The sequence below is a fragment of the Alnus glutinosa genome, chromosome 2 (assembly GCF_958979055.1).
Source record: "Alnus glutinosa chromosome 2, dhAlnGlut1.1, whole genome shotgun sequence".
NCBI lineage: Eukaryota > Viridiplantae > Streptophyta > Magnoliopsida > Fagales > Betulaceae > Alnus > Alnus glutinosa.
Window position 1 is genome coordinate 38,194,936 of NC_084887.1, and position 27,120 is coordinate 38,222,055.

Sequence of the window (27,120 nt, forward strand, 5' to 3'; positions counted from 1 at the left end):
AAAAGTCATTTGAAAGTAAAACTTATTGCCGTTAAGCCAATCCCTGTGGTGATACCCAACTTTCTTTAGTCACATGATAAATTGTTCACTCTCCGTTTTTTTGTTGTTCACATAAATGAACTCTCTTTTTTTTTATTCTTTTTTTTTTTTAAAAAAAAAATTTAATTTTAATTTTTTATATAGATACATCGATGAACTCTTAATGCTATCCATAGTCTTTCCCCAAGTGAAACTCAACCCCTTCATCAGCTCGAAACTCTTTATCCTATATTCCCATTCATATCAATGCCCCAACAATTGCACTTCTGTTCTTCAAAACTACTTGTAGTATAGCATCTTGCAGCACGGCTCGGTGCCCTCGACTTCCTTCTGAAAGCGTCGCTCCACATAGCGGTTTTACTGCTACTCGAAAGAGTTAACGCCTATAGCGATTTCAGTAAAAAGATAAAAGGAAAAATTGACATATCAATGAAATCCTTGAGATATTTATCTTTCTATAATTATCCATTCCCGCCACACACACACACACACACCCTGCAGCCAAAAGCTCCGGACACCCGGAACGCACAATGCCTCTGTGCCTCCTCTCTACTCGCCCACCCTCCCCTCTCATCACCTGCCACGCGTCCCCCGGAGCACTGCGTACCCGCCTTGCCCCTCCACCACCACCACCGCCTTCTTTGCCTCCAAACCCTAACCCAACCCCTCTCCCCTCGCTAACCTGCGCCCTCCAGTGCCCTCACTTCCAATCGTACGGACCCCCTCCTTTTTTTATTTATTTATACAGACTGATTGGTATTTTTTTTTTTTTTTAACTGCTTGAATGTTCAGGTGCTCCGGGTGTACTCAGGAGCTCAATCTCCACCGTCCGACCATCCTCGACGAGGCCACCGAGTTCTTCAAGAGCCTCGGGGTTTCAAACTTCACGTTTGATAGTTGTAAACTGGTACAACCAGATAATTCCTCGCCTATTTTTTCTAAATTTAAAGCAACATTATATAATTTATCTTTTGCTTTCAGTGGGGATGGCGGTGCCGCGCAAAACTGGCGGTTCGCGGCTCGACGGAAAGCCCTCTCATCGGGCTCTATCAGGAGGGTACTCATAATGTGGTGGACATTCCTCACTGTAAAGGTCTTAATAGTTTGAAATTCCTTTCACATAGTTTTGGATTTTGAATACTTAGCTTGTTTGAATTTTTGTTCAAGTTTAAATCTTGTTTGTGCAGCTCACCATCCGAATATTAATGCCGCCGTGGAACTGCTTAGACAAGGTCTCAATTTTGTGTGAATAATTTTGATGGTGTAGATTTTGTTTATTGAGAGTTGATTGTTAACTTGTCAAATCATCGATTGTTTCAAAAGCTTAAGCCGACATAAAATAGTAAATATAATCATTTAATTAATATTTTAACACTCTTAGAATATTTAATGGAAATGGAATTGAACTGAAGAGTAAAAGTTCAAACTCAAAACTTTTACTTTGATGCCATGTTAAGTCACCAATTGTCTAAAAAGCTTAAGCGGATAAGAAATCGTGATTTTAATCATTTAATTAATATTCTAACAGAATTTGTGGAAAATTTGTTTGTTCTTTTTGGATAATAATTTTCAGGTATTATTGAGATGAATGTTGAGCCGTATGATGAGGATCAGGGGACTGGTGATTTGCGATATGTTCAGGTGACTAATGCTCCTAAGAATAAACAATTTTTTCTTTTGTGTATATATTGTAAATGTAATGGTTGTAGTTTTGTAAAGTTTTGTAATTTAACTAATGGTGGGTGTGGTGCAGATGGCCGTGACAACATACAACACATCCCTTCGGGCCTCTGAAAGATATAGAAATGGTTACTAGCTGAATTCATAGTAAAACTAAGTTATTGTTTTGAACTTTTTACACTGAGCAATTTAAGATTTAAGTTGATGAGCTTATAATTGCTTCCAGGTAAAGTGCAGGTTGCTCTAGTTTGGAATTCGAGAAATGAGAATTCCTCCAATTCAAATAAACTTAATGCCTTGGCCAATGTGAGCTTGACACCTCATTTGTTTTCTTGTTACTCTTCTGGGGTGTTTTCTTTTTTCTTCTCTAATAATTTTATTGAATTAATTGCAATTATCCACCCTAAACTATGGGTTCATTTGCAATGTCCCACTAAACCACAAATTTATTTTTTGGTGGTCAATATCCTAATTTGAGATTAATTTACAATGTCCCTAACACCATCCAAATAAGTATGAAGTGGGGGATATTGCAAACTAATGTCAAATTAGGGTGTTGATATTTGTTTAGGGAATGTTAACATGACTCCATTGTTTTACTTATCAAAAAAAAAAAAGAAGACCCCATTGTTTGGGTGGATAGTTACAATTGACCCTATTTTATTTGTGTAAATGTTGCAGTTTTTATGGAGAAATGGTGGGCCAAAGAGCAATCTTCATTTAATTCATTCTGTGTGGGCTAACTTTCAGACATCAAGTAATAATGTGAGTTAAAAATGCTTTTCTGAAGAAAAAAATTATGAATAGAATGGCACCATTTGTTTGTTACTTTTTGCTGCTGCAGACTGTAAAACACAATCAGCAGTACAAATGAGCATATCTAAAGTAGCTTTATTTTAATAAAACTTTTTCTTTTTTGAACTCCATGAATATGTGCTTTTTGCACGTGTTGTGGGAACAAAAGGATGCAATCACATAATCTAAAATGCTTTGAATATTTTTTTGACAGTGACTGTTAATGTTGGTTTAGAACCCTATGCAATGATCAAAAGAGGATCGAAATATAAAGAAAAATAAAATAATGCACCTCCTCGGATCACTTGGCATGGTTAATATTTTCTTTATAATTATGTCTAATTTAAGTCAAATCAGTTTGGTATAAGATCTGCTTGCTCTACTTCATGACTTGCTATATCTCATATGTTCATAGCTGCATATGCAATATTGTTTGCATAGCTCACAAATTGTTGCATTTATTCAAAATATTAAAATATATGGAACTAAAAATGTGTAACTGATGATGCAGATAATTTTTGGGAATAGATGGAGACATCTTTTAGGAGAGAGAGACTTCTGGGAACATGTTGGCGGAATTGATATTTCCTTGGCTCCATCCAGTTTTGGCCAAGCAAACACACGGGTAGATAGAATTTTTGATAAAGCAATCCCCTCTTCTTGTTCGACCGTGCATGGACATATTCTATCTATAGATTGATTATTATTCAACAAGAATGAACATAGGGATCAAAACAGCATCAATTCCTTGAAAATATATAATTTATGTTACATTTCAGTATTTAGTATGTATGGGCTAGAAGGCATAAAGAACAGGAGTATTGGGATTTGGATCCTGCCTCGTTGTTTGGGATGCCCAAGTTTCTTGGTCCCTTTGTGTTTTATTGGATCATGCAGGTCTAGCTTCAGTTTTTACTTTTTCTTTTTTTTTTTTTTTATGGTGGGGGGGTGGAGGTAAGAATGATATAAAATGACTAAAAAGAACAAGAGCACTAGGGCATTCTATCAATAAGCTGGAAATTGATTCTTCCTAGATGAGACTGTAAATTCGTTGGCAATATGTCTACACTAGTTCAAATCCTACTTGGCCCAATAATTCGCCAATCTGCCATTAGAAATCATTTGTTGTTCCCCAAAATGCCTGGTCGATCAGAATTCTTTTACGGTGAACAAAGATCCTTTTTTTTTTGGTAAGGTACAAAATGCATCGTGAAATATTTAATATGATTCAGCAAGAGAAAAACTACACACTCTCAATCTGGTAAAGACATATAAGTCCCTACGCAACCTCAAAATAAAAATATATTAGATCCATCTAGGCCTAAATATATCCTCTGATTTACCCCATGATCGCTGAAACCATCTGTTTTGTTAAGAAAGGCAAAAGATCATGAAGGTTATTACGCCTAACTTGAACCCCATATATGATGTCATGAAGAACAACACAAATAATCCTATTCATATCCTAGAAAGTCCTTGTGTTCCTCTCCCTCCAGATTGTGTAAACTTCTCCTGCAAGTATAAGTCCGCAAATCATGCTCATGAGGACTCACCTTTAAAATTCTGATACATCGAGCTCACTATCTCTTCCTAGCTTCTGCTAACCTAAGGGAGATTAAACTTATCACCAAGTGAATGCCAAATGTGCTTCTGTTTGTAGTTTTAAATAACCAAAACTTGATAAAGCAAGACATGCCTAATTTTATCTTATGTTGACACAAATAATAATAATACTCTGTCAAATGCTAATTCTTTTCAGGCTTTCGATGTCTTGCTTCGGAAGTTACAAAAGTATGTCCCTTTTGGTGCATCTGTTGCTGATTTGTATGCAGGAGCTGGTGCAATTGGATTATCATTAGCTGCCACCCGAAAATGCAGGCAAGAACTGAGATAGTTGCAAATACTCTGGGGCGACAACTTGCTCTTTATGTTCAAAAGTTGTTCATTGGTTTTATTATTCTTTTCAGGTCTGTTAGATGCATTGAGATTAACAAAGAATCAAAGTTGTCTTTTGAGAAGACAGCTGATCGCCTATCACACATTATTGAGAGTAGCGTCAGTTGGCATCAGGCAGACGCTTCAAAGGTTGGCGTTTAACCGTATTGAATTTATGATTATATGTCATTAGTTTTACCTTAGAATCTTGTATATGCGGAGATCTCTCTGTAATTCCACATTGGTATAATACTTATGGAGGTAATGATTCTATTAACGTGAAACTCATGTATTATATAAAAATACCAGGCATAATATGGCTCTTGTATTATGGTAGCCTAATTGTTTACCCTTTAGTTTAGCTATGGAATGTTTCAGGACTAATTCTAAGATGTATTTACAAGTCAACAGGAACCTCGTTCTTGGATAGTGGGGTCTGATGTAATTGTAGTTGATCCTCCTAGAAAGGGACTGGACCCGTCTCTTGTTGATGCATTACAGAGTATACCAACAATGGAGCATAAAGCCAAGTCATCATTTGAAAGGTTTGGACACTTTGTAGTTCCCTAGATATTTAAGTCTAGGATCTCATCTATGGTTCCTATCAAAATACTGTTAATATCAGAGCACTTGGCAAGTTATCTAATGCATTATAATCTGAATGTCAACTTCAGTCCTCGCTCAAAGGTCAAAGATGAAAAAAGACCATGGATTTTACGTGCAAGGGAAGCTTCAGTTCAGATTGGAAGCAAAACAACTTCAGATGACATTGAAGCACTGCCTGAAACCCTTATTTATATAAGCTGTGGATGGGAAAGCTTTAAAGAGGTACTTCTTCAATTAAAGCAATGGGTGGAAAATACTATGGAAATAGATTATATTCCACTTGATTATACTTTTTGGCCATGTTAATGTCTGCCTTGATTATTCTCAATTTTGAAAATGTGGATAAGTTCGTTAGCTAATTATGCAGCAATTGTCTAACAGGATTGCGAGTCATTGTTGTCAAGTAAGGCGTGGCATTTGGAAAAAGCTCATGGTTATAATTTCTTTCCCGGTACCCAGAGGTATTGATCCCTTTCCAGTCTATTCCTTGCCCCCTCCCAATGTAGTAGGGGTCTTTGTCTGAGTACAGCATCTTGAATGTAACTTTGTGTTACTTTATTTTTAAGTCATGTTGTGATCATATCGCTTTGCCCAACTCTAGGATTTGAACCTATATTTATAGCCACTTTTAGGAAGTTAATTAAGAATTTCAAAGGACTATGTTCTTGTCAAGTTTGAAGACTTCAGTTATGTTCATATATTTTTAAATAAAAAGATACCGACTGCATTTGCAATTTATTTACCCTCTAGTGATGGGTTGTCAAATTTTATGTCAATGTCCATGACAATTGATTTTTGGCTATGTTTGCAGCATTGAGGTTTTGGCTGTGTTCAAGAGGGGTCAAGGAGTGGGCCTCAGGAAAAAGAAATCAGGAAAGAAAAAGAAGAAACGCTTGTAGGGAACGCTGAGCTATGGATTTAGCATGACGTTTTGCTAATGTCCAATTGGGCTATAAGCAAGTTGCATGTAAGAAGACAGAAGAAGCACTATGAGAGATGGGTAAATTGCATAAAAAGAAGATGAATCGTGTATGAGAGAAGTCTGAACCAGAAAGCAATTGTCACCGTCCATCCTGTGTTGTTGGATTCATAAAGGTTTTGTTGTTCATCATTGAATGATATTTGTATAAAAAGAAGGGTTACAATGAAATGAAATTTGATATAATTGCAGTATCTCATCAATCAAGTTTAGAATTTGATGAAAGAATCATTAATTGTGAAAATAATTAAAAGGAATACAGGAAGAGGCATGTTGCTTCAAGAAAGCTGCTAATACTTATACCCGTTTGGTGATTATGAGAGATTCAGTTCTCCTTTTCTCTGCTCTTCGAACTCGCTGCCAAATGAGGAAAGGCTGTCAGAATGTTATAGGGTCTTAAGTCCTGCCGGGTCAAAATCCCAACCGCTGGAGGCACCTAGAAATGGAACAGAACATCAGGTTAGTGTTTTCATTCGAAAGATCTATTTCTAGTAGAATAATGCTATTTAGTAAATTGCTATACGACTATCATATAACTGCGATGACGTGGTAGCTGAAAATCAGCTATTATTTTTTTTTTTTACAAGTGCTGATCTAATAACTGATTTTCACTGCCAAATAATCAAGTTATATGACAGTCATATAGCAGTCTACTAAATAACATTACTCATTTCTAGTATACATATATGAATGACCATCTTGAATACTTATATGCAAAACAATCCCATTTCATTTGAGTTTTGGAAAGAATAAACTTAGTATTAACATACAATTGAAAAAAAAAAAAAAAATCATTGACTCTCCTTTATGTGTGCATTTATACTAAGAGTAAATGACAGATGCTTAATAAACTCACCCCAGCTGCTTGATACTTGGGTACAATAAGCAAATGGCGGAGTCCCACCTGCCTGAAAAGCACCATGGCCTTTGCCACTGACATGCTCTCCAACACAGTGTAAGGTGTTGTATTGGTGAGAGGATGCAGATCAATATACATCTCCATTTCATCCCTTGTCACTGCCACCTCCTCAATTTTTCCTTCTCTCCCAGCCAGATCAACCCAAGTAAATTTCTCTCTCACTTCCCACTCCTCTGTTCTTCTTTTCTCTGTTAAGAACCATTTCTTCTTCAGAGCTTGAAGAAGGTGAGCTCTTAGGATTATTCCATGTAGTTCAGTTGCCCCAGTGGCTAGTCCCACTGGTGGCACCGCCCCATCGTCTGCAACAGGGAAACCATTGTGTTTAGTATTTCTCAGGACATCCACTATACGGGCCACCTTTTCCACTCCATGGAGGGTGACTACCTGTGGCTTTGCATCAGCAAGCTCACCAACAGTGAGATTTCTCATCCATGGTTCTGGATGTGCGTCCAAGAAAGGCAAGCCTTTTAAGTGCAGTATAATCTCATAGATGCTGGGATTGAAACTGTCTCCAGCAGTTTTGGCAATTAGGAGCACAATCATTGTTATGGGTAGTAAGAGAAGGTTGTTGGTGAGTTCAAGGAATATTACACAAAGTGAAACCGTCATCCTCATTGAGCCAGCCATGAGCGAGGCTGCACCAAGTACAGCAAAGAGCCCCTGGTCAATATTTGTGTAAGATCCCATGGCTATTCCTAGCAGGCGGCCATAACCTGAGCCCATGAGGATGATTGGGAGGAAAAGTCCAGACGGCACAGCAATTCCAAAGGTGAACAGTCCTAAGATGCAATAGAGTGCAAAGAAGATTAGGAGGGAGGAGATTTGATATTCTGTTGAAGTGTTTGTGGAGAAGATGTTTCGGACAGCATCATCATTTGTGGTAAGGAGTAGAGTGGCTAGGTCATTGTAGTAACCATTCGGGCAATTAAATTGCTTGAAGTTGCCTGACCGTCCATTGGTGGGGCATTCAGTCTCTGAAAAGGAGGGATCACAAGGCCGGCATTCGGCTAGAAAAGGGAGACCATATTGGCACGCTGAGGTGAAGAGTGAGACGGAGAGACTGAGAAGGAGCTTATGTATTCGTCCCATCCTGCAACAACATAAACAACACAATAGTGATTTCTAATCCTGTGAGACCTTATAAAACTTAGGTCAGTTTGAGTTGGGTCCTTCTAACAGTCATAGTGTAGGATATCTTGTGGATAGTCTGAGACACTCAAATTACTAAAAGAAACTTGGATCAGCATGTTTTAGCGGTAGAATGGTGTGATGTTAGATTGCCTCTATTTCATGATTATGTTTCATAGCAAACTGATGAAGTTAGCCCGACTCTTGCTGTTCTTTTGCCAGGTTTGCTTTTTATTGAATAGAATGAGGTTGGATATGATACTTACTGATTGATGAGACTGTAGAGTCTGAGGATCTTGTGCAGAAGATAGTTGTAAAGGCTTCCCAAAACTCCACCAATAATGCCAATTACAACTACTGGGATGATATCCATCACGCGATACTTTACAGTAACATTGCTCACATCAAACATGATAAGCCCTCCTGTCCCGAAAAGTCCACATTCCCTAGAACTGCATATTTCAATAAAAGCCCTGAGCACCACTACCACAACTGCCGTGCTGAAGAATGTTCTCCAGAGGAGAGCACTCCTCCACCATGTAGCAACCTCTTCAAGGGCAAAGAGGACACCACCTACTGGAGCTCGGAAAGCTGCACAAACTCCCGAGGAAGCACCGCAGGTTATAAGATCACGGCGGTCCCTGTCGTTGTCGAAGTACTGAAGCCAGCGCCATTTAAGCCTGTAATTGTTAGGCCCACCTTGGCCTAATAAGGAAGCAATGCAGCTGCCAATGTGTACCAAGGGCCCTTCTTTTCCCAGATCTAATCCAGCAGAGACAGCTGCTATGCTACCAAATATCTACACCAGTAAAAATTCAGGCCACTTAGCTACTAACAAAGAAGTGTGAGAGGAAACAACTGACATATACTAGTGGAATTTAACATTGCTTTTAACCCTGATTGGATTATTGGTTTCTAATTGATATATGTCACTGGATCCAATTCTGAAGAATTGCACTTGTAAGGAATTTATTATTATTATTATTATTATTGAAAAATTATTCTCTACCCACAATAAATCCTATTACCTCTCCTCAGACTTCCTAAATAAAATTGGATTGAATAAAGAATTCATTCACCAATATTCTACAGAATTTCCCTTTCGTCAGCATTTACGGATTGTCAAAATTGACAGCCCCTAGAACAGAAATAGTCCATTGATATGTGATTTCTGATTGGAAGTAAATCTCATTGGAAGAGATTTGTATCTGGTTCTAGCCAAGTGTTCCTGTAATAATAATAAAAAAAAAATATAAAAAAATAATGATAAATAAAAAAACCCACCAGAATCCTTCCTCCCAAATCAATTTCTCTGTTTTAGCACGTAATCCATCATAGAAACTATACAGGCCATAATATGTGAAAAAATGCCAACGCACCTTGACGATCAATGTTGCAGCGCCAAACATGTTGGGAGTGTCAACTCCATTGAGATAAGCTTTGATTTCAGGTATCCCAGGCCCAGCTGCAGTTGGTGCAAAACAGACGCATAAAACAGCAGCAGCCATGGTCAGAAGAAAATTAGCCCCCGTGAAATAGATAAATCCCATAAAAAACCTGCACCAAATTCAAAAAAGGTATACATTTACATTTGTATAAGTTTCAACATTGATGAAATGGTGATCAGAAGGGATATCATCAAACCTTTTCTTCTGAATGAAGTGGAGAACGGCCAGAAGCTTGTAGCCAGCAATGTTCTCAATGGCAAGATTGATGAGGGTAGCAATTAAACCAGTAAGAAGTCCAACAAGGAATGCCAGTGCCCATTTCAATATTATATACTGCAATACTTGGGCTTTGGATCTGCTTCTCCAGTCATGCTTGAACAGATCATTCTCATTGATCCTGCATCAAAGCAACTTTCAAGTTTCATCTATTTGAATAAAAAAGAATAATTGAGTTCTAAGAACAAATAGATTATTCATCCAAAAAAAAAAAAAGAACAAGGAGATGGTATGAATACAGTCAATAGCCATACTCATAGTCCAAGCTCTCTATATAGGAAACTTTGGCTCCAACCATGGCTAGTGGATTGGAGGAAACCGTCTGGCTTCTCTTGAGTAGTGGCTGGTTCAGCGGATTGCTTTCTGGGTCTATTTCTTCTTCATCTGCTTCTCTTTCCATGTTGTGGGTGGTTTCTGCTTCTGTAAATTGGCTCGACTCTTCCTCCATTGCAGCAACAGAAGCTCTGAAGTTGGTGGTGCCTTTTTTGGTTCTGGATTGGAAAAAAGAGAGCTACCTTTTCTGTTCTTGTAATTCAAAATGAGAGGGAGCTAGCTATCATGGAGCAATCTACATATCTCCATACTTGCTTTGTCTTACTCTTACTAGAACTTTTTGGAACAGACACTTCGGTTGTATTTGTATATGAATATGAACCATGTAGGAGTAGGAGGCTGTTGCATCCTTTCAGAAGCAGATTATGGAGGGTGGACGTCCGACGTTTGGCAATAAATGATGACCATCAATCTTTATCATTTTTTGCTTAAAAGAAGGCACGATATTTCATTTGTACTATTATTTTCATAATTTTTGAATCCAGTTTTTTTTTTTTTTTAAATCATTTTAATATCAATTGTGGGTTGCCCTCTAAATTCAGTCAGAAATGACAATTTATTTTCAGTAGTATTTTAATTCTAACAAAATTTTTCTTCAAATTGGGATGGAGTAAATTCTTTCGACCCAGTATATTAAATTGATAAATATCCTTAAAGCATGTGACTAAATTGGAAAGACTTTTCTTCAATCTTTGGTGAAAACATGTGTTCTTTTAATTCTACTAGCATTTGATAGTTACATATTTCCGTGATTTGTGTATTTTTATTCTTGATTCACATCTCTATCTATTTTATTAGTTTTAAATTAAAATAATTTTATTTAGCAAATAGACCTTTTTGGTCAAAGCAAATCACTGCTATGATCTCCTTCCAATATTGTAGTTGCCTCTTCACATATTGTTGGATTAAAAAAAAATCTTTAATTTAATTTATTAAATTGACATGTGTATTATTTTTCAATCCAACTTATTAAATTAACATCTATTTTAGAGTAGGTGAAAATGCTGATAAATGTGAGTTGTGAGTTTAATAAACAGAGTCCTCCAATCAAGTTTGTAGAAAAATTGTCATATTTTTTTAATTGTTTTTGTGACAATATTCTACGTATTCTCTAGAGTAAATGACACATGGCCGGTTATGATCAGCTGATTGGACAGATCAACGGTGCATAACAACCCGACCCTTCAGGTGTTCGAAACGGCCAGCTTATCCTTAGTTTCATAGTTGTAAAACAATAATAAAAATATGCTCCTCGATAGGCATCAACATGGGTATATGGGACCCACATTAATCATGCATGTTCAATCAAAGTGGACCATCCAAATATGCAATGTCTCTTATTTGTGACCGATTGGAATTGGTATCATTTTGCCGTTCAGATTGCAAATAATAATTTATATCGTTAATATTTGTGATATTTGTTTGAACTATTAATAATTCAAATAGTAAATATAAAAAAGTCCTTATGGGGCTCATTTATTCAAACAGGTGGGAGAGTTGTTCGAGACTTGTGGATCTCAAAAGCGATCTCTCATATTTGCTGTCTGGATTGCTAATATTACATGCAACAAAAGTGATAAGAATCTCTATCCATTTGTGACAGATGATATATGTGTAATTTTTTGAGAGTACGTGGCGAATATCAATTGCACATGATCCACGGTGGAGTGAATTCCAATATGTTTACTTCCTGTTAGAACTGAATGCGATGAGATTGAAACATGTATCTCTAGTGTTTTGTTATGAGATACATGTCCCGATCCTAATTGGTCGAGTTCCAACTGAAACTGAACCCAAGCTAAACCCACTCTTTTTTTTTTCCTCCTTCAAAAATCCTATGAATAACAAAAGAGATGTAGATGATTAATTTTCTTACACTATGTTTTACTTTAAAAAGAGGTAGTATAAAATTGAATAATTATTGTTTTTTTAAAACAAAAAAAAATACAATGGCAATATAAAAATTTTGGAAAGTAATTTTTTTTTTTTTGCTTTTCACTCGTAAAAGGTGGACATGTATTTTTCAGATAATGTTCTAAAGGAAAGACATTTAACTTGGGATATATTAAAGCAAAGTAAGATGATTGAGTCAGGTAGGGTTTGCATTGAATTACTTGCTCAAAAGAGAAGCAATGAAATCCATATTATTATATTATATTACAAGTGCATGGATGAAAAAAAAGGGTTTATTCAGAGATGGGTATATACATAAAAATCGCAGGTATCTTTTCAGATTACTCTTTAATTCTCTTTTGTAAAGTTTGGGATTTCTTCCTTATTCTAGTGAAAAGTGAAAAACCCTAGTAATAATGGGTTGGTAGAGAGAAATCTATTCAGTATTCAGGGAAGAGATGAGGGGGTCGAGACTGATCAAGCCTCCATGGATTCCTACAGTAGCTTTCTTGATCGCTTTCCTTATATTCTTGTTTTTACATCAATCTTATGAACTAACTGGAATGGCAGAAAAAATAAGGCTTCTCAATGCTCAATCTGTAAGCACTAGACCTTTTTTTTTTTTTTTTTTTACTTTAATTATAGTTTCCTTATTTTAACATCTATATTTATTTTAAATCTATGATTGTGAGTGTGCTTGTGCATTTGGATTTTTTTATGTATATTATCATGTATATTTTGTGCCAAATAGAAAGAATTAGTTGGGGAATTACAAAAGTAGAACATTATGCTAAATCTGTTTTAAATTTTGTTCTCCTGATGCTTTTGAATATTGTTCTGGTTGTCCTTTGGGATAAGTAGGTGTGTCATTGTTATTAAGTCTTCACAATAATAGGTCTGGTATATCTATTATCTCATTCCCTAAATTCCTCTTGCTAGAGGGTGTTCGAGGTAAATTGGGATCGGCTGCAATTCTCCGTCTAACTGCAATTGTGAGAGGCCTCCAATGAGTCCTCTTGCTTGAACGTTTGTTCAAGCAGCTCGAGATTTGTTGGGCATGTGGACTCCATCGGATGTCTCTTTTAATTGTCTATCCGACAAGGGACAAGTAATTGCAGTGGATCTGATCAGTCCGTTTAAGGTGCTATATATGAGGAACATCGGTTCTGTTTAACCTTTCTAACTAATAAAAGATTCTTAAAAGACATTGCCAAGCCAAAATTCTCTAACACCACACACAAAAAAAAAAAAAAAAAAAAAAAAAAAGATTCTTAGGCATGTACGTCGGAGATTTGAAGGATTGTCAAATTACTGCATCTTAAACACAAATTCTGTGACCATCTGAAGACAATGATTCAAGAAATTAATTCTTGTGCATAGACAAGCAACATCTTAGACAACAAACACTAACAGGATTCAAGCCAAAACTCATCATATACAGTTTCTTATACTCATGCATAAATTCATCATCATTTAGGACAAAAAAAGCTGTTAATCATGTCTATGAACATTGTGTGCTTTGTAAATAGAACGCAGGAGCCACAGAATTGGTGCAAGTTTTGAGGAGAGCATCCATGGCAGACAGAACAGTCATACTGACCATTCTTGATGAAACATGGGCAAGTCCAGGCTCTGTTCTTGATCTCTTCCTAGAGAGCTTCCGAATTGGCCAAGGGACCAAACGGTTCTTGAATCACCTTGTGGTTGTTGCTTTGGATAATCAAGCATTTCAATACTGCAATTCCCTACATCCCCATTGCTTCCAACTTGCACCATTTGAATCCAAAATTGCTGCAGAAAAGGGACTCACAAGCCCAGATCTCCTCCTGCTCAATAAAATGAGAAATGTCATTATGCTGCAAGTGATTGAATTGGGTTACAATTTAGTATTCACGGTGAGCCTTTTTGTTTCTTGTGATAAGTTGGTTTGGGTTTGTGATTTCAAAACATGCTTTTTAAAACTGGGATTTTTAAAAACGCAATTAAGCGTTTAGCAAAATCACGATTTAATCTTTAAAATTGTATGTTTTTAAAAATGCACTCATTTGCCTGCGAATTAAAAACGCATATTTATCTACATTTTTTAATCACAAATTTTTTTAAAACATACTTTCAAATGATACTTTTTTTACGATTTGATTTAAAATCGCACTTTTGGTATGCGAAATCGCAGTGCCAAACGGACTCTTAATGCTCTTAATTTCATATACATGTTAATCTTGGTCTGCAGGAAGCAGATCTGATGTGGTTTAGGAGTCCACTAGCAGACTTCCATCCTACATATCAAATCACAGTTCCATGTGATTTCACTCTTCAAAGTGGAAGAAACAAGCCCGATAAGGGGATCTTTTACATGAAATCTGATGATATTGCAGTCGAGTTCTTGAAGTACTGGCAATTCGAGAGGGTTGTATATCCTAACTCTCTGGATCAATCCCTCTGTGAGATGACTACGCGCCTTGACATAGTTGACATGCTTGGAGTGAAGATCAAATATCTGGACACGGGTAATTTTGGTGGGTTTTGTGAGGGTAGTAAGGATATGAGTGAAGTTTACACCATGCATGCAGCCTGCTGCGACAATGTAAAGAGTAAGGTCCATGACCTGAGGCTTCTTCTCGATGACTGGATAAACTTCACGGCAAGACTGTCGGCGAATGCTAGTCTGGGGCCGTCCTCTTTTTCATGGAGAGCTCCAAAAAAATGCATGAGATGAAAAAATTGCAAGTTCTCTCAAGGTTTGCCTTGCCGAGAATTGCAGAGAAATTGTGCAGTATGTCATGTCTAAATAATACATAGTAGAATTTGACCATGCCAATTGGAAATGGCCGCTTGTAACATTCACAAAGATGAATCACAGCAGTTGAAGCACATCCAAGCGTCTTTTCTTCAAATTTTCTTCCTTTAAACACGCTCGAGGAAACCATTTTGTAGCCAGCGATTAGCCAACTCAAATTCTGCTACTTGGTACCACTTTTCTAATGCCCCTCTTTGAGCCACACAGAAAAAGAGCCAAAATTTCTCCAGTCTCTCCCTTGAGCAACCCAGATGACAACTACAACAATTTTTTCCCCCTCTTGGATGCATTAACAATTTACCCCTTCCCTTCATAAAACAACCAAAAATTTTAAACAACACTGTTTACTATTAGTATTTTTTTTTTTACTGAATGCATACAAGGTTCACCAGATAAGTAATTGGTAAAAGGCTCCACACAAGAAGCTATTAAACAATATCGATCGACTTTCTCAAAATTTATGCAAAATGGTTCTGATAAGTTCTTGCTTATTTTCCATTATACCATAACGGCTTTGGTTTGTGTCTTATGCAAGTGCACACAGGATACAAGTTGAAAGTGCAGCATATTCCTAATTACCGATGTGGCAGTCCCATCTTGGGTTGTGTACACAGGAAACATGCCCTTCCCAATGTTCCCATACCAGACCAGATAATTCAAGATCCCACTTTAGAAGCCAACTTTTCGGAAATACTGAGAATTATCATTTGAAAGGCAGCTTACCATGGCTTTGTTCTTTATCAATTTCTCTACAGGTCAACGGGTTGTGAAAGAGAACTTTTTGTTCGATTTCCAATGAGCTCCAACAGACACAATCACTGAATCACACAAGCATGACTAATACCAAACGTAGTTAACAAATGCAGAGGATCAAACAATATGGAAGAACACTACCAGTATTTGTAGTTCCATCAGAAGTAACAAATTGCCTCCCACGCAATTGACCCAGAATAGACTCCCTGCAAGGCCAGCCTTTTGTTCGAATAGATTTCTCTCATTGCTTGATGGACCTTAAAATTTAGACAAATGGCAGAGCCTCGCCCATTTGGGACATATATCACCTTCTATTTTTCAGTTTAGCAAGGAAATATAAATCATCATCGTCCCAAGCAAGTCTGCCTCCTTATTTCAACATTGATTTCCAACACATCAAATAAAGTGCCTTCAAATGGACGCTAGAATGAAAAACATTTACTCTATATATAGATAAAAATACAAAAAGGATAATGCACCAAGTCGATTAAAGAACAGGATTCACTTAATGTCACTTACATGGACCAAAAGCCTCTAGCACACAAAGGTGAGTTATATAAATTAAAGACGAGTTGAACGCAGTTAATAGGGGATGGATCCTTCAGGTAGATCCCAGTTATCTTCTTCATCATCTTGCTTCTTGCTTGCTGATTCTTCCTGCTTGATCGGTGGAGGACCTCTAAATGGGCCACGCCTGGTTATAGAATGAGACAGATAAACAGTAAATAATCACTGTCAAAGGCGAAATCTAACAGAAGAAACTCTTCATGGCTGCTCCTAGTTGTTTAATCCCAGATTAGTAACCTTATTGTGTCAGATATAAAGAACCCACAAGAATATGCAGTACAATCGAAAAAGGATTGCACAGCACCTAAGGGAGCAAAAGATTTAAAAGCTATAAATGTTAACACCCTAAAATCAGAGTAAAATACACAAAACCCATCTATACTTCGATACGAGATATGCAAATTTGAGACAAAAAGTGCAAAATCATAATGACACATTCCAAAGAAACCAAAGATGTGTGTGCGTGTATAAGTTTTTTTTCCTCACCAAAAATAAATAAATATAGAACATAGATAAAAGGATTAACAGGTAATACTTGTCCAGTGAAAATGGAATTATATATGCAAACTTATCACCCTAAATAGGGCCACAGAGAAATGTTTCACACCATCACACATATTACTGAAATTCTAACCTGGTTACTTATCAAAAAAAAAAATGACACGAAAAAATCTGAACTGGTGGCATTTCAGAAGACCCCAAAACATACCCACATACTGTTCAAGCGTAGTGATTGCTACAAAAATTCTCCATGCCCACTTTCTGAGTGAAGAATTTGCACTTTGTACTCTATGTGAGACGCAATGGATCCCTAAAGGGTAGCTGGGTTTTTAGGGGAACAGAAGTGGGAGAAAGGGAGTAATCATAATTGCTAACAAAAATCCCACATTTAAAGCCAACTGCCAAAGATTCAGAAAAAAAACTAACTATAAATACCAATCAAATCGAACCCAAACAGAAATTAACAAACAAAGACCAACAATTTATTGTATACGATTAAAAACAATACAAAACCATCACCTTGAACGAGCAAAGTAAATGCTTAACTAAGGCTATAGCAGCTAATTGTTCAATTCAGACAAACCTATCACATTAAAATTACCAAATCATCAAAATTTAATCTTTCTTTTCCTCAACTCTCCCACAATCCAAACAGCCCAAAGAAAATAATAACAACAAATTAGTAAAACAAAAATCAGATAACAAAAGGCAGAACCTTCTTTTGTTGCGCTTAGCGGCCTCACGAGTCCTGCGCTTCTTCTCGTCCTGCTTGTTCTCAAAGAACCTCCTGCGCTTACACTCCTGAATAACACCGGCCCTCATGACCTCTCTCCGGAACCGGTTCAGCAGCCTCTCCTCGGACTCGTTATCCTCCACCACCACCTGAACATTGTAAGCAGAATTGAAGTACAGCGTGTTGGCATAGGCCAGAGAGGGACATATCACAGAGGCCAAAGAAGAAGAAGAGTGTGGGTTCTCTTGGGCCACCAGCGAGACCAGCCCTTCTCTGGGTTTCTGCGTCTGTGGCAGAGTGAGCTGGGGTGGTGGGGTTTTGGGTGGTGGCGGTGGCGGTGGTTTTGAGGGGAAGATGAAGGAGAGGAAGTTGCTGAGAGAGGTGGATGAGGCAGCCATGGATGGATGAGTTTGGTGACCTCTGAGACTGTGGGCCTTTTGATTTTGGTCTTATCGCGTAAGGAGCTAAACAGGTGCAGGTGCCAGGTGCCAGGTGCCAGGTGGTTTCGGATCTGGGTCTGGGTGCGTGTTAGGTTGACCTGTTGGGTCTCGGGTCAGGGCTCAAGGGCCTAGGGTTGGAGGGTTTTTGTGGGCTTAGATTAGGTTCATCACAAGTTCAACTTAAACCCCACTTCCACCCCCCCCCCCCAAAAAAAAAAAAAAAAAAAAAAAAACTAGTGGAATGGCATGATGTATAGCCGTGTAATTGTAGAAAAATCACATTTTTATCTCATTATTATCGTATTTTATTTTAATTTTTTTCTTTTCTTTTCTTAACAATTACTGATTAATACTGCTGCTACTTCAGTAGGGTGACATACTGATATGATAAAAGTGTGATTTTTAACATTATTCCCGTCTTGCTTGATTTCTAAAAAGGGCTTTGGTTTGTGTCTTGTGCTCCTCGATACACATGACACAAGTTAAAAATGTCACACGTCTTTAATTATTGATATAACACTCTCAGTTTGCGTTCTATTCGCACCAAACACAGGACGCAAGCTATACTCTCTAATAAAGAATTCGCCTCTTCTAATTTTTTTTTTAGAATAACTACATGTTAAAGTTCTAAAATTGCATCTATTATTTTTAATAAACGGTTCAAATTTTGCCATCTCAACATTTACCGCTTTAAGAGGATATTTAATTTTCCTTAATTCATTGCATTTCACTAAAGCATGTGTTGATATGAAATTTTTGAATTTAGTTAATTAAGAATTGTGGTAGGGTTTAAAAAGCTCTAATACAAGTAAATTACAAAAACAATAGTAATATTATATACTCAACTTCTAATTTATTAGACTGATGTAGTAGTGTCTATTATCCATTAATTTTTTTTTCTTTTTTAATAAAAGTTGATTTAAGAGTTGATGCACACGGTCATATCAACCCAATAAAATAAGAATTAAGTATTTAAATTAAAATTACTCCAAAAACAACATTTGAATTTGAATTCAAGACCGCTGCTTTAATATTATACATATTCAATCATTCCAAACACTCAAACTAATATATATATATATATATATATTAACATTCATCACGTCCTATCTGTGTGAAAATGTCTTGAGTGTCATTCCCATCATGCCCAACAATTTTCTTTCATGTCCTGATTTAGTACCCATTTTGTCATCATTATAGAACCAATGTTATTGTGAATCGACCAAATATATATATATATAGAGAGAGAGAGAGAGAGAGAGAGTAATACATCATTCCTTGGAACTGTGGAAGAAACCAAGAATAGGTAAGTAATAAATGGCTGACATTTGAGAACCCATGATCAATCTTACATTCTGTCGTGATCTGCTGCTTTACTCTTTTCCTGATATATTTTTTTGTGTCAATGAGATTTTGAGCCTCCCTTAGCTCACCAAGAGGCAACAAATTAGCAGCAATTGTTGCAACTTGCAACCAATGCCATTCAATGTTAATCAAGCGATGCATTTTTTTTTATTTTTTTATTTTTTTTTTTTTTTTAAAAAAAAAAAAAAAAAAAAAAGTTCGTTTGTTGAAATTTTTGTTTTCTGCATTTTGTTTTGTTTTCTAAAAATAAAAACATTAATAAACAACTCTAATAAAAAATACAAAAACGGTTTTCACTTTTATGTCATATTATAACACAGTAGCCGGCCCTAGACTTCACCCCTCAAAAAATAGATCTGATATGCTCCCTCCTCCTCTCTCTTTCTATTTCTATTCCTCGCTCCTACTCTCCCCCTCCCCCTCCTATTTTAGTTTTTTTCTTTTATTTGTAGGTGTTCTTCGACCAGATCAACATTTTTTGCCTCTTCGCTATGCATCCGTTCATCTACCTCTGTGTTGTGCCGTTCATCTCCTCCCTAGCCGCTGCTACTGTTTGCTGGTTGTGTTTTTTACTTTGAATAAGAGTTTTCTTCTTTTTAGATCTGCCCTCATGGACAATCTATATGATGAAAATTACTTCGGTGTGAGAGTTAATCTCTCATGGCCGCTTTAAATAATTTTTCTAAGATATTTAGCTACCATTGTCTTAAATCTATCTGCTCTTTAATTATTTTTGTGCATGGGTTAGCAGAAAATATATAAAAGTCATAGATAACACTTTATTATAAGAAATTAATTTGTTTGTATATATGATTATGTAATCTCATAGCATGTGGCTATGATTTTGCAAAATTTTATACTTTGTGATGTAAAAGCTTTATGTTCGTGATCTTTGATCAATGAAATACTTAGATCTTTTGTTAAAAAAAAAAAAAAAAAAAAAAAAAAAAAAAAAAGCCCTACAAGTTGTTCAATTTAAACTGCTCTAATTTTAATTAGAAGAAAAAAAAAAGGGGGGGCTCTAATTATTCAACATATATCATTCTCTACTGGACAGCATGATCCAAATCATCCCAATGATGATGATTATTGTAAATTTGTAATCATGTTGGTAGATTATAAAAGTTGATGTTTTGAAAGGGAAATTTTGGAGCATGACGTAAAAGCTATGCCACTACAATTTTCTGCATTTGTGAGTCAGGCACCGCCCCTATAATGCTATTGGTGGCACATTGATGATTATGTATTGAACCCATTAATATTGCTGCTATTTTTTTTTTTTTTTGAAATGAAACTGAAGACTTCATTACTGAATATGAGCCCCCAAAAGGGAATAAAGTTGACCAAAGGCCAATAGAAATACAATAGGAACTCATACATGCCCGAAGGCAAAAATCACTGCCCGTAGGCCCTAGTGTGACTAGAGATATAGAAACTCCACCCACTAAGTCAGGAAAAAACTTGACTTAAAGCAGCCTATCAAATAAGATAGACTGTGAGAAAGATTAAGAATATACATAACAACAGCTACCCAAATAATAAATAAACATTACAAGAAGTAATCTTTAAGCCTCTTTTAACAATAAAGCACAACCGATTACAAAGAGAAGAGGCAGATCTAGCAACAAGCCATCAAACAGTCCCATAATGTCTAAAAATTACAAAGGTAAACCGAAACAGAAGACACAAGCAGGAAACAACAACACAGTGCCGGCAGAAGATACAGGGGCGGACTCCGCCGGAATTATTGCTGCTATTTGTACAAAATTCATTGCATGAACCGCTATCTCCAATTTGTTTATCATAATTTTCATATTTTTATTTTTATTTTTTACAAATTTAACTGAGTCAAAGTTTTATTTCAAATTAGATCGAAGGAAATCGACATTTGTCTTAAAAATGCATATGAGAATTACATACTCTGTTAATTCTATTAAAAATGTACATGGGTGTTAATGTATTAATTAAGTGATTAAATTTACCTTTTTTTATCAGTTTAAGCTTTTGGAATAAGTAGTGATTTAACATGATATTAAAGCTAAACGTTTTGAGTTCGAACATTGACTCCGTTATTTAACCTCATTTCGATTAAATATTTAAATATTCCACGTAGTATTGATTAAATTATTAAATTTATCTCTTTCTATCAATTTAAGCTTTTAGAATAAGTGGTGATTTAACAATGAGAATTACATGCTTTAAAAACAGATGACATTTTAATAGACTGAATTGAAAGCACCAATAAAAGGGTTACAATTTAGTCTAGAACATCATTATTGAGTTTAGACTTTATAGAATCTAAGTACGTATAATTTGATTATACATAATAGAATACATATTTAAATCCAAATTCAATGAACTATTGAAATACAATTGAGAAATTTTAACCCCAATAAAAACGGATATATTTTCCCTTTACCCTTTCATTATGATAAACATATTGTATATATTCAACAAAAGTAAAATTTGCGTAGATTAAATTATAACCGTTGGCAGTCATTATACTCTAACATGTCATATGTCGGCATGTAATTAACTATAAATTAAGCTCTTGAGCACATTGTAATGATTAATAAAGTGTCACAAGACACGGTAGGTGCAAACTACAAAATGTACTGACAGACCCAAAATATTATTATAATCGATAATTGAATTTGTGAGATACCCATCTCGTGGCCATGTTGATGGCTTCATGTTCTAAACACAGGCAGGCCTCTAGGGCTAGGGATAAAAAAAGACTTTCTTTTAATTTAGTTTATAAAATTGTCCCGCGTTTTTTTAATGTGTGAAAAGTACGTAATATTTTAATTAGGATGCGAGAAATATGTGATTTTTTAACAAAAACTATTAAACTATCACGTGCTTGTCACATGTTAAGAGACACATGACAATTTTATAAATTAGATTGAAAAAAATTTCCGTCTAAGAACATGGTATACAAACGGTTGCATTTATAGATCCTTTAAGAAAAATATTCTAATGCTTGCACTTCAAAAGCATATCCAATTAATATTTTTGAGGTCTATTACACGAGAACAAAGTTTTATTCCAAATTGGGTTGGAATAAATGTGTCCAAAATTATGTGATAATCACACGTTGTCATGCTCTATTAAAAATTTAGGTAAGAATCACATGCATTTTAGATACATGTTATTGTGTGAGTTTAATAAAATGGGGTGGATCGGAGGAAATTGGAAGAAAACTTTATCGACCGTTGGCATGCAGTCATTGAAAATGGACAACGTTTTTCTCTAAACTATGTTGGAGAAGTGTCTTCCAACCTAGTATATTAAACTTATATATGGGATTTTTTAAAATGCACGTTAAAATTAAATGCATTTTAGATATTTGTAAATTTAATAGACTGAATTAGAGGAGATTCCTCCGACCCTGTTCTGAGAAAAACTTTGTCTCCTGGAAAATTAAAACCTTCTACAAGCTGTTATAAATCACCACTTATTCTAAAAGTTTAACCTGATAAGAAAAAAAAGGTAAATTTAGTCATTTTAATCATACTTTAACACAAGCTAGTAAGCTTGAACCAATTAATAATTTAAAAGGAAAAATGGGGGCTCCAAAACCATGTACTCAATATTTAATTGGGCCTAGAGACCACAGCTTAGGCACTTTTGTATTCATAAATGCTTTAAGAAAGATAACATATCGAAGTATGTTTTGAGGTCCACTGCATAAAGATGTGGAGTTTAGTGAAATCAAAGCCTTCCAAAAGCAAATTAACCTTTAACCCTTAATTTACAAGAAAAAAAAAAAAATGGGACCCCAAAACCAAAAAGCATGTTCTCTATGGCCTTTGGAAGCAATCCAGGAAAATTTTAGCATCCCAACTTAGGGAGGATTAGGTAAACGAGTCCTTTTTAAGTACAAGAAATTGTTAAGCAATCAAATAATTATATATTAGGGTTAGGGTTTCAAAGCATTCTCTTTCCTAATCCAAGGGGCTGAAAACTTCCCTAGCTAGGCTGATGATTTCTTGTAGCCAATCCCATGCTTAATTGGCTTTCTAGCTAGGTAGATATTCTTCTTTTGGCCGGGAACTTTCTTCACAGATTCGGGGGTTTAATTGTTAAAAACGACACGCGTCTAACACAAGTGCTAAACCTACTCGATATTCATGACACTCAAATTTGGGTTCATGATACGTGTCAAAAGAAAACAAACACAAGGATTAATTAATTAATTAATTAAGGCAAATCCACCACTGTTATCAGTGGAAAGACAACACAACCTTTGAATCATAGTGCATATATATATATTCTGGGGAAACAAACAACATTAAAAATGATCGAAAATCTCATCCAATAGATCGACTTCCATTTTCTAGGTTAGGTCGTGGCATATATATCTTCTCTCTAATTGGTGATTAAACTAGTTAAGGGGCCAAAATTGTTGGTTAGTACAAAACATTTAATTAATATTTTAACACTCTTGGATCTTTGCATGTTAGCTTAAATGGAGGTGAATTACAAAGACAAGATTCGAAATCAGGATTTTAATTAATATTTTAGTACTCTTTTTCACCGTGTGAGTTCAAGCTCTTCCTTGATAAGTGAGGGTCAACACGTAAAATATTTAAAATAAATAAAGATTTAACAGTAAACTTGAATAAGACAAAAGTAATGGCCCTACATCAAAGTCTATTACATAGCAATGTTTTTCTTCGGTTTGCACTTTGGCCATCTTCTTAATTCGCTTGCTCATTGATGAAGACCAACTGTCACTTTCGTGCCACCTTTTTTTTTAAAAAAAAAAAAAAAAAAAAAAAATTAAAAAGAGAGGTTGAAAGGAATGACCCTAATACAAACACATCATCATTTGGTAGGAAACAAGATTGATTACCACATGCTTGTTAATTGGTAGCTTTATGTTAGTAATTAAGTGATCACTGATGATATATAAGACAACTTTTTTGAGTCCACTATTGGCAGGAGGAGTGACCCAGTATTTTAATTTCAAGCCCCTCCATGCCCAACCAGTCACACAATTGAAGGGATACCTAGCTTTCCGCCATGTCTTGGATGCATGAGAAACCTTTTTCACAATGGTGGGGAAAAGAAGTATTAAACATTCTTGTTTTATGTGTTTTGGGGGAGTGGGGGCTTTGGATTGTGATCAACATTTAGCATCCATGATTTGGTGATCCATGTTATCCAATTAGTGTTGGTTTTGCTTTATCTTCTGAAAGCTATGTAAAGTGAGAAGTACTCAGGAGAGAGCCTCACCAAAATGACCTTTGCAATTAAAGTATTAAAATGAGGTAAAAGTTTTTTTTTTTTTTTTTTAATTATTTTTTTAACTGAGTTGAAATAAATTACTCGAACACAGTCTATTATAAAATAGATATTTGTTCTTAAAACATATTATTATCATATATATTTTTAATTTCATTTATCACATAAGTGTTAAATAAGTCAGTTTTCAGGTAAACGAGAAAAGAAAAGGTCAAGTACATCCGGAGTTAACAATAGACATCTAACTAATTTCATTTTTTTTTTCTACAATAAAATATTTTGTTTAAAGTCCTTTCTTAAACTGCATCTGTCTAATTAACTATCTATATTTAATTGGTTCTTTAATGAAATTAGTGGTAACAGATATGCTATCTTAACTTATATGGAAATGATTGAGAGTGAATTGTCATTCAATGAATCAATCCCTAACTAATTATTTTATTAATTATGGATTATCATATCAGTTTATAAGGAATTTATAGCGAAAGCTATAGTGCTTCTAGAAATTAATTCAAAAAAAAAAACAAAAAACTTATATATATCTTGGTAAAAAAGAAACAATATATGTTGTAGTTTTGGATATTATTATTTTTTTTAAAAAAAAAAAAAGAAGAAGAAGAAGAAAAAAAAAAGAGGCCATTCTTGCATGTTTTCCATAGTTTTCAAACTTGCTTTTATTTTTATTTTTTATTAATTTCTATATATATATATATATATATGGGGATTCCTTCCTCATTGGTTTTGACAGCACTTCTGATGCTGTCAATACTTTGTTTTATATGATTGTAGAATATTTTATTGGCACGCCAAGTCACCTAGCGTCTAGGGTCCATGACCAGTTAAGTAACCTTAGATGTCCAACCCTGAGCGACTTTAAATGGTATAAGGATGTTTTCCTTTCTAGAGTCATGCTAAGAGATAATAGCAACCAACCGTTTTGGAAAGAGAAATTCATTAACGGTCTGCCTCACCTCTTCGCCCATAAGATCAAAGAAGTCTTAGTCAATGAGAACAATGTGATAGAATATGATAATCTCACTTACGAGAATATCATAAGTGCTATCCAAAAAGAAGGTCTTAAGATGTGTATCGATATGAAAATATCAAACCAAGCCAATAAGGACAAGAAAAAGGCTAAGTATGAAATGGGTAATTTCTGTGAGCAATATGGTCTGCCTTCGGTAGCACCATCCAAGAAGCATAAGAAGTCCCGTAAGCATGAGGAATATAGAAAGAATAAGAAACGGTTTAAAAGATTCAAGAAAATAAGCTTTGAGCCGAATGATTTCTATAAGAAGGAAAAGAGGAAACCCAAGAAAAGATTTAAGAGATCTAAGAACAACAAAGATGGTTGTTATAAGTGTGGTAAGACCGGTCACTTTGCAAAGGATTGCAAAGCTAAGGAAACCATTAAGTCTCTAAAAGTTTCTAATGAAGAAAAAGAAAATTTAATAAGAATATTAGAGATAAAAGACACTGAACCCAGTGACTATGAGTCTGAACTAAATATTAGTTCAAGCGATAACAGCTACCGCTCATGCAGTAGCAATGAGTCTGAGTCTGGTCCAAACATAAGTTTCGGTTGTAACGACACTTGTTGCAAGACAATTGGTGTTATGACCAAAAAAGAAGAGCAAGAAGAATTGCTTCTTGATCTTATAAGTAAAATTGAGAATTCTGAGTTAAAAAGACAATATTTAGAAAAGTTAAGAAAACTTCTAACAAAGAGAGAAGTTAATAAGTCTAAAGGTCTTGATATAAGTTTAAGCAACACGCTTAAAAGATTTGATAAACCAAAGGAACAAATCACAATAAAAGATTTGCAACTTGAAGTTAATCAAATTAAGTCTGAGATTAAAATACTTAAGGAAGAAAATCAAGAGTTAAAACAGGATGTTAATCTCTTGAAAATTGAGCACAAGCTTAAGACAGCCGCTAGCAGTTCTAATAATAGTGAAGCCGAGTCCGACCCAAAGCTTGAAGATACGCCTCCACAATTTGAAGAAAATTGTATAAGCCTAATCAACCGAATCCATATTAAAAAATGGTATTCCAAGGTTAAAATTAAGATCCATATTTTGAGTTATCTGTAGTTGTATTAATTGATACAGGTGCAGATCTGAACTGTATACAAGAAGGACTTGTTCCTACGAAGTATTACAGTAAGTCAAAAGAGAATTTGCGTTCTGCTAATGGCAGCAAGATGTAAATTACTTTTGAGATAAGCAAAGCCCATGTGTGTCAAGACAATGTTTGCTTCAAAACATCATTTGTCTTGGTTAAGAATATGACTGACAAAGTCATATTAGGACTACCTTTCATTACTCTGTTGTATCCTTTCACAACAGACCAGGATGGGTTAATTACCTATCCCATGGATGAAAAGGTTAAGTTTAAGTTTCTGGCCAAACCAGAATTAAGTCAATTGAATGCTTTCAAAAGCAATTCAATCTCTAAGTCTGTTAACCTAATCAAGTCTAAGACCCAACAGATAGGTTTTTTACAAGAGGAGATTAAGGTTAAAAGAATTGAGGAACAATTAAGTCAAAAGACCCTTCAACAAAGAATCCAACTCTTTGAAGATAGGATCAAAAGTGAAGTTTGTTCTGATGTCCCTACTGCCTTTTGGCATAGGAAGAAGCACATTGTAAGCCTTCCCTATATCAAAGACTTTGATGAAGGA

General features: G+C 35.4%; 4 protein-coding genes across 4 annotated transcripts; 2 read left to right on the plus strand and 2 right to left on the minus strand.

Annotated features, from left to right (window-relative positions):
• The first annotated feature begins 472 nt into the window (after nt 1-472).
• LOC133860014 (uncharacterized) lies at nt 473-6,228 on the plus strand. The gene is made up of 15 exons (XM_062295636.1): nt 473-751; nt 832-946; nt 1,021-1,132; nt 1,227-1,271; nt 1,613-1,680; nt 1,793-1,847; nt 1,946-2,025; nt 2,401-2,484; nt 3,026-3,139; nt 4,274-4,392; nt 4,482-4,599; nt 4,861-4,994; nt 5,124-5,277; nt 5,437-5,516; nt 5,867-6,228. Exons 1-15 carry the CDS (start codon nt 570-572, stop codon nt 5,952-5,954), a joined length of 1,548 nt encoding a protein of 515 aa, XP_062151620.1. The 5' UTR covers nt 473-569; the 3' UTR covers nt 5,955-6,228.
• Nucleotides 6,229-6,327: 99 nt separating this feature from the next.
• Nucleotides 6,328-10,546, minus strand: LOC133860013 (chloride channel protein CLC-b). Its single transcript, XM_062295635.1, has 6 exons — nt 10,060-10,546; nt 9,726-9,926; nt 9,461-9,638; nt 8,348-8,880; nt 6,891-8,043; nt 6,328-6,470 (listed from the first exon to the last, which is right to left on the minus strand). The coding sequence occupies exons 1-6, from the start codon at nt 10,251-10,253 to the stop codon at nt 6,360-6,362; spliced, it is 2,370 nt and encodes a 789-aa protein (XP_062151619.1). The 5' UTR covers nt 10,254-10,546; the 3' UTR covers nt 6,328-6,359.
• A 1,727-nt stretch (nt 10,547-12,273) lies between these two features.
• LOC133860015 (uncharacterized protein At4g15970-like) lies at nt 12,274-14,902 on the plus strand. Its single transcript, XM_062295638.1, has 3 exons — nt 12,274-12,630; nt 13,561-13,926; nt 14,262-14,902. Exons 1-3 carry the CDS (start codon nt 12,490-12,492, stop codon nt 14,745-14,747), a joined length of 993 nt encoding a protein of 330 aa, XP_062151622.1. The 5' UTR covers nt 12,274-12,489; the 3' UTR covers nt 14,748-14,902.
• Nucleotides 14,903-16,009: 1,107 nt separating this feature from the next.
• On the minus strand, nt 16,010-17,825 carry LOC133860016 (small ribosomal subunit protein bS21c). The gene is made up of 2 exons (XM_062295639.1): nt 17,365-17,825; nt 16,010-16,275 (listed from the first exon to the last, which is right to left on the minus strand). The coding sequence occupies exons 1-2, from the start codon at nt 17,778-17,780 to the stop codon at nt 16,164-16,166; spliced, it is 528 nt and encodes a 175-aa protein (XP_062151623.1). The 5' UTR covers nt 17,781-17,825; the 3' UTR covers nt 16,010-16,163.
• Between the last annotated feature and the right edge of the window lie 9,295 nt (nt 17,826-27,120).

Excerpts from the sequence above, each read along its gene's own strand:
- LOC133860014 (XM_062295636.1), top strand. The coding sequence starts at position 570 with ATGCCTCTGTGCCTCCTCTCTACTCGCCCACCCTCCCCTCTCATCACC. Across the intron at positions 1,272-1,612 it reads CGTGGAACTGCTTAGACAAG|GTATTATTGAGATGAATGTT; the intron begins GTCTCAATTTTG and ends AATAATTTTCAG. Across the intron at positions 1,848-1,945 it reads CTCTGAAAGATATAGAAATG|GTAAAGTGCAGGTTGCTCTA; the intron begins GTTACTAGCTGA and ends AATTGCTTCCAG.
- LOC133860016 (XM_062295639.1), bottom strand. The coding sequence starts at position 17,780 with ATGGCTGCCTCATCCACCTCTCTCAGCAACTTCCTCTCCTTCATCTTC. Across the intron at positions 16,276-17,364 it reads GCTAAGCGCAACAAAAGAAG|GCGTGGCCCATTTAGAGGTC; the intron begins GTTCTGCCTTTT and ends TTCTATAACCAG.
- LOC133860013 (XM_062295635.1), bottom strand. The coding sequence starts at position 10,253 with ATGGAGGAAGAGTCGAGCCAATTTACAGAAGCAGAAACCACCCACAAC. Across the intron at positions 9,927-10,059 it reads ATAGAGAGCTTGGACTATGA|GATCAATGAGAATGATCTGT; the intron begins GTATGGCTATTG and ends GCTTTGATGCAG. Across the intron at positions 9,639-9,725 it reads CACTTCATTCAGAAGAAAAG|GTTTTTTATGGGATTTATCT; the intron begins GTTTGATGATAT and ends AATTTGGTGCAG.
- LOC133860015 (XM_062295638.1), top strand. The coding sequence starts at position 12,490 with ATGAGGGGGTCGAGACTGATCAAGCCTCCATGGATTCCTACAGTAGCT. Across the intron at positions 12,631-13,560 it reads GGCTTCTCAATGCTCAATCT|AACGCAGGAGCCACAGAATT; the intron begins GTAAGCACTAGA and ends CTTTGTAAATAG. Across the intron at positions 13,927-14,261 it reads GTTACAATTTAGTATTCACG|GAAGCAGATCTGATGTGGTT; the intron begins GTGAGCCTTTTT and ends CTTGGTCTGCAG.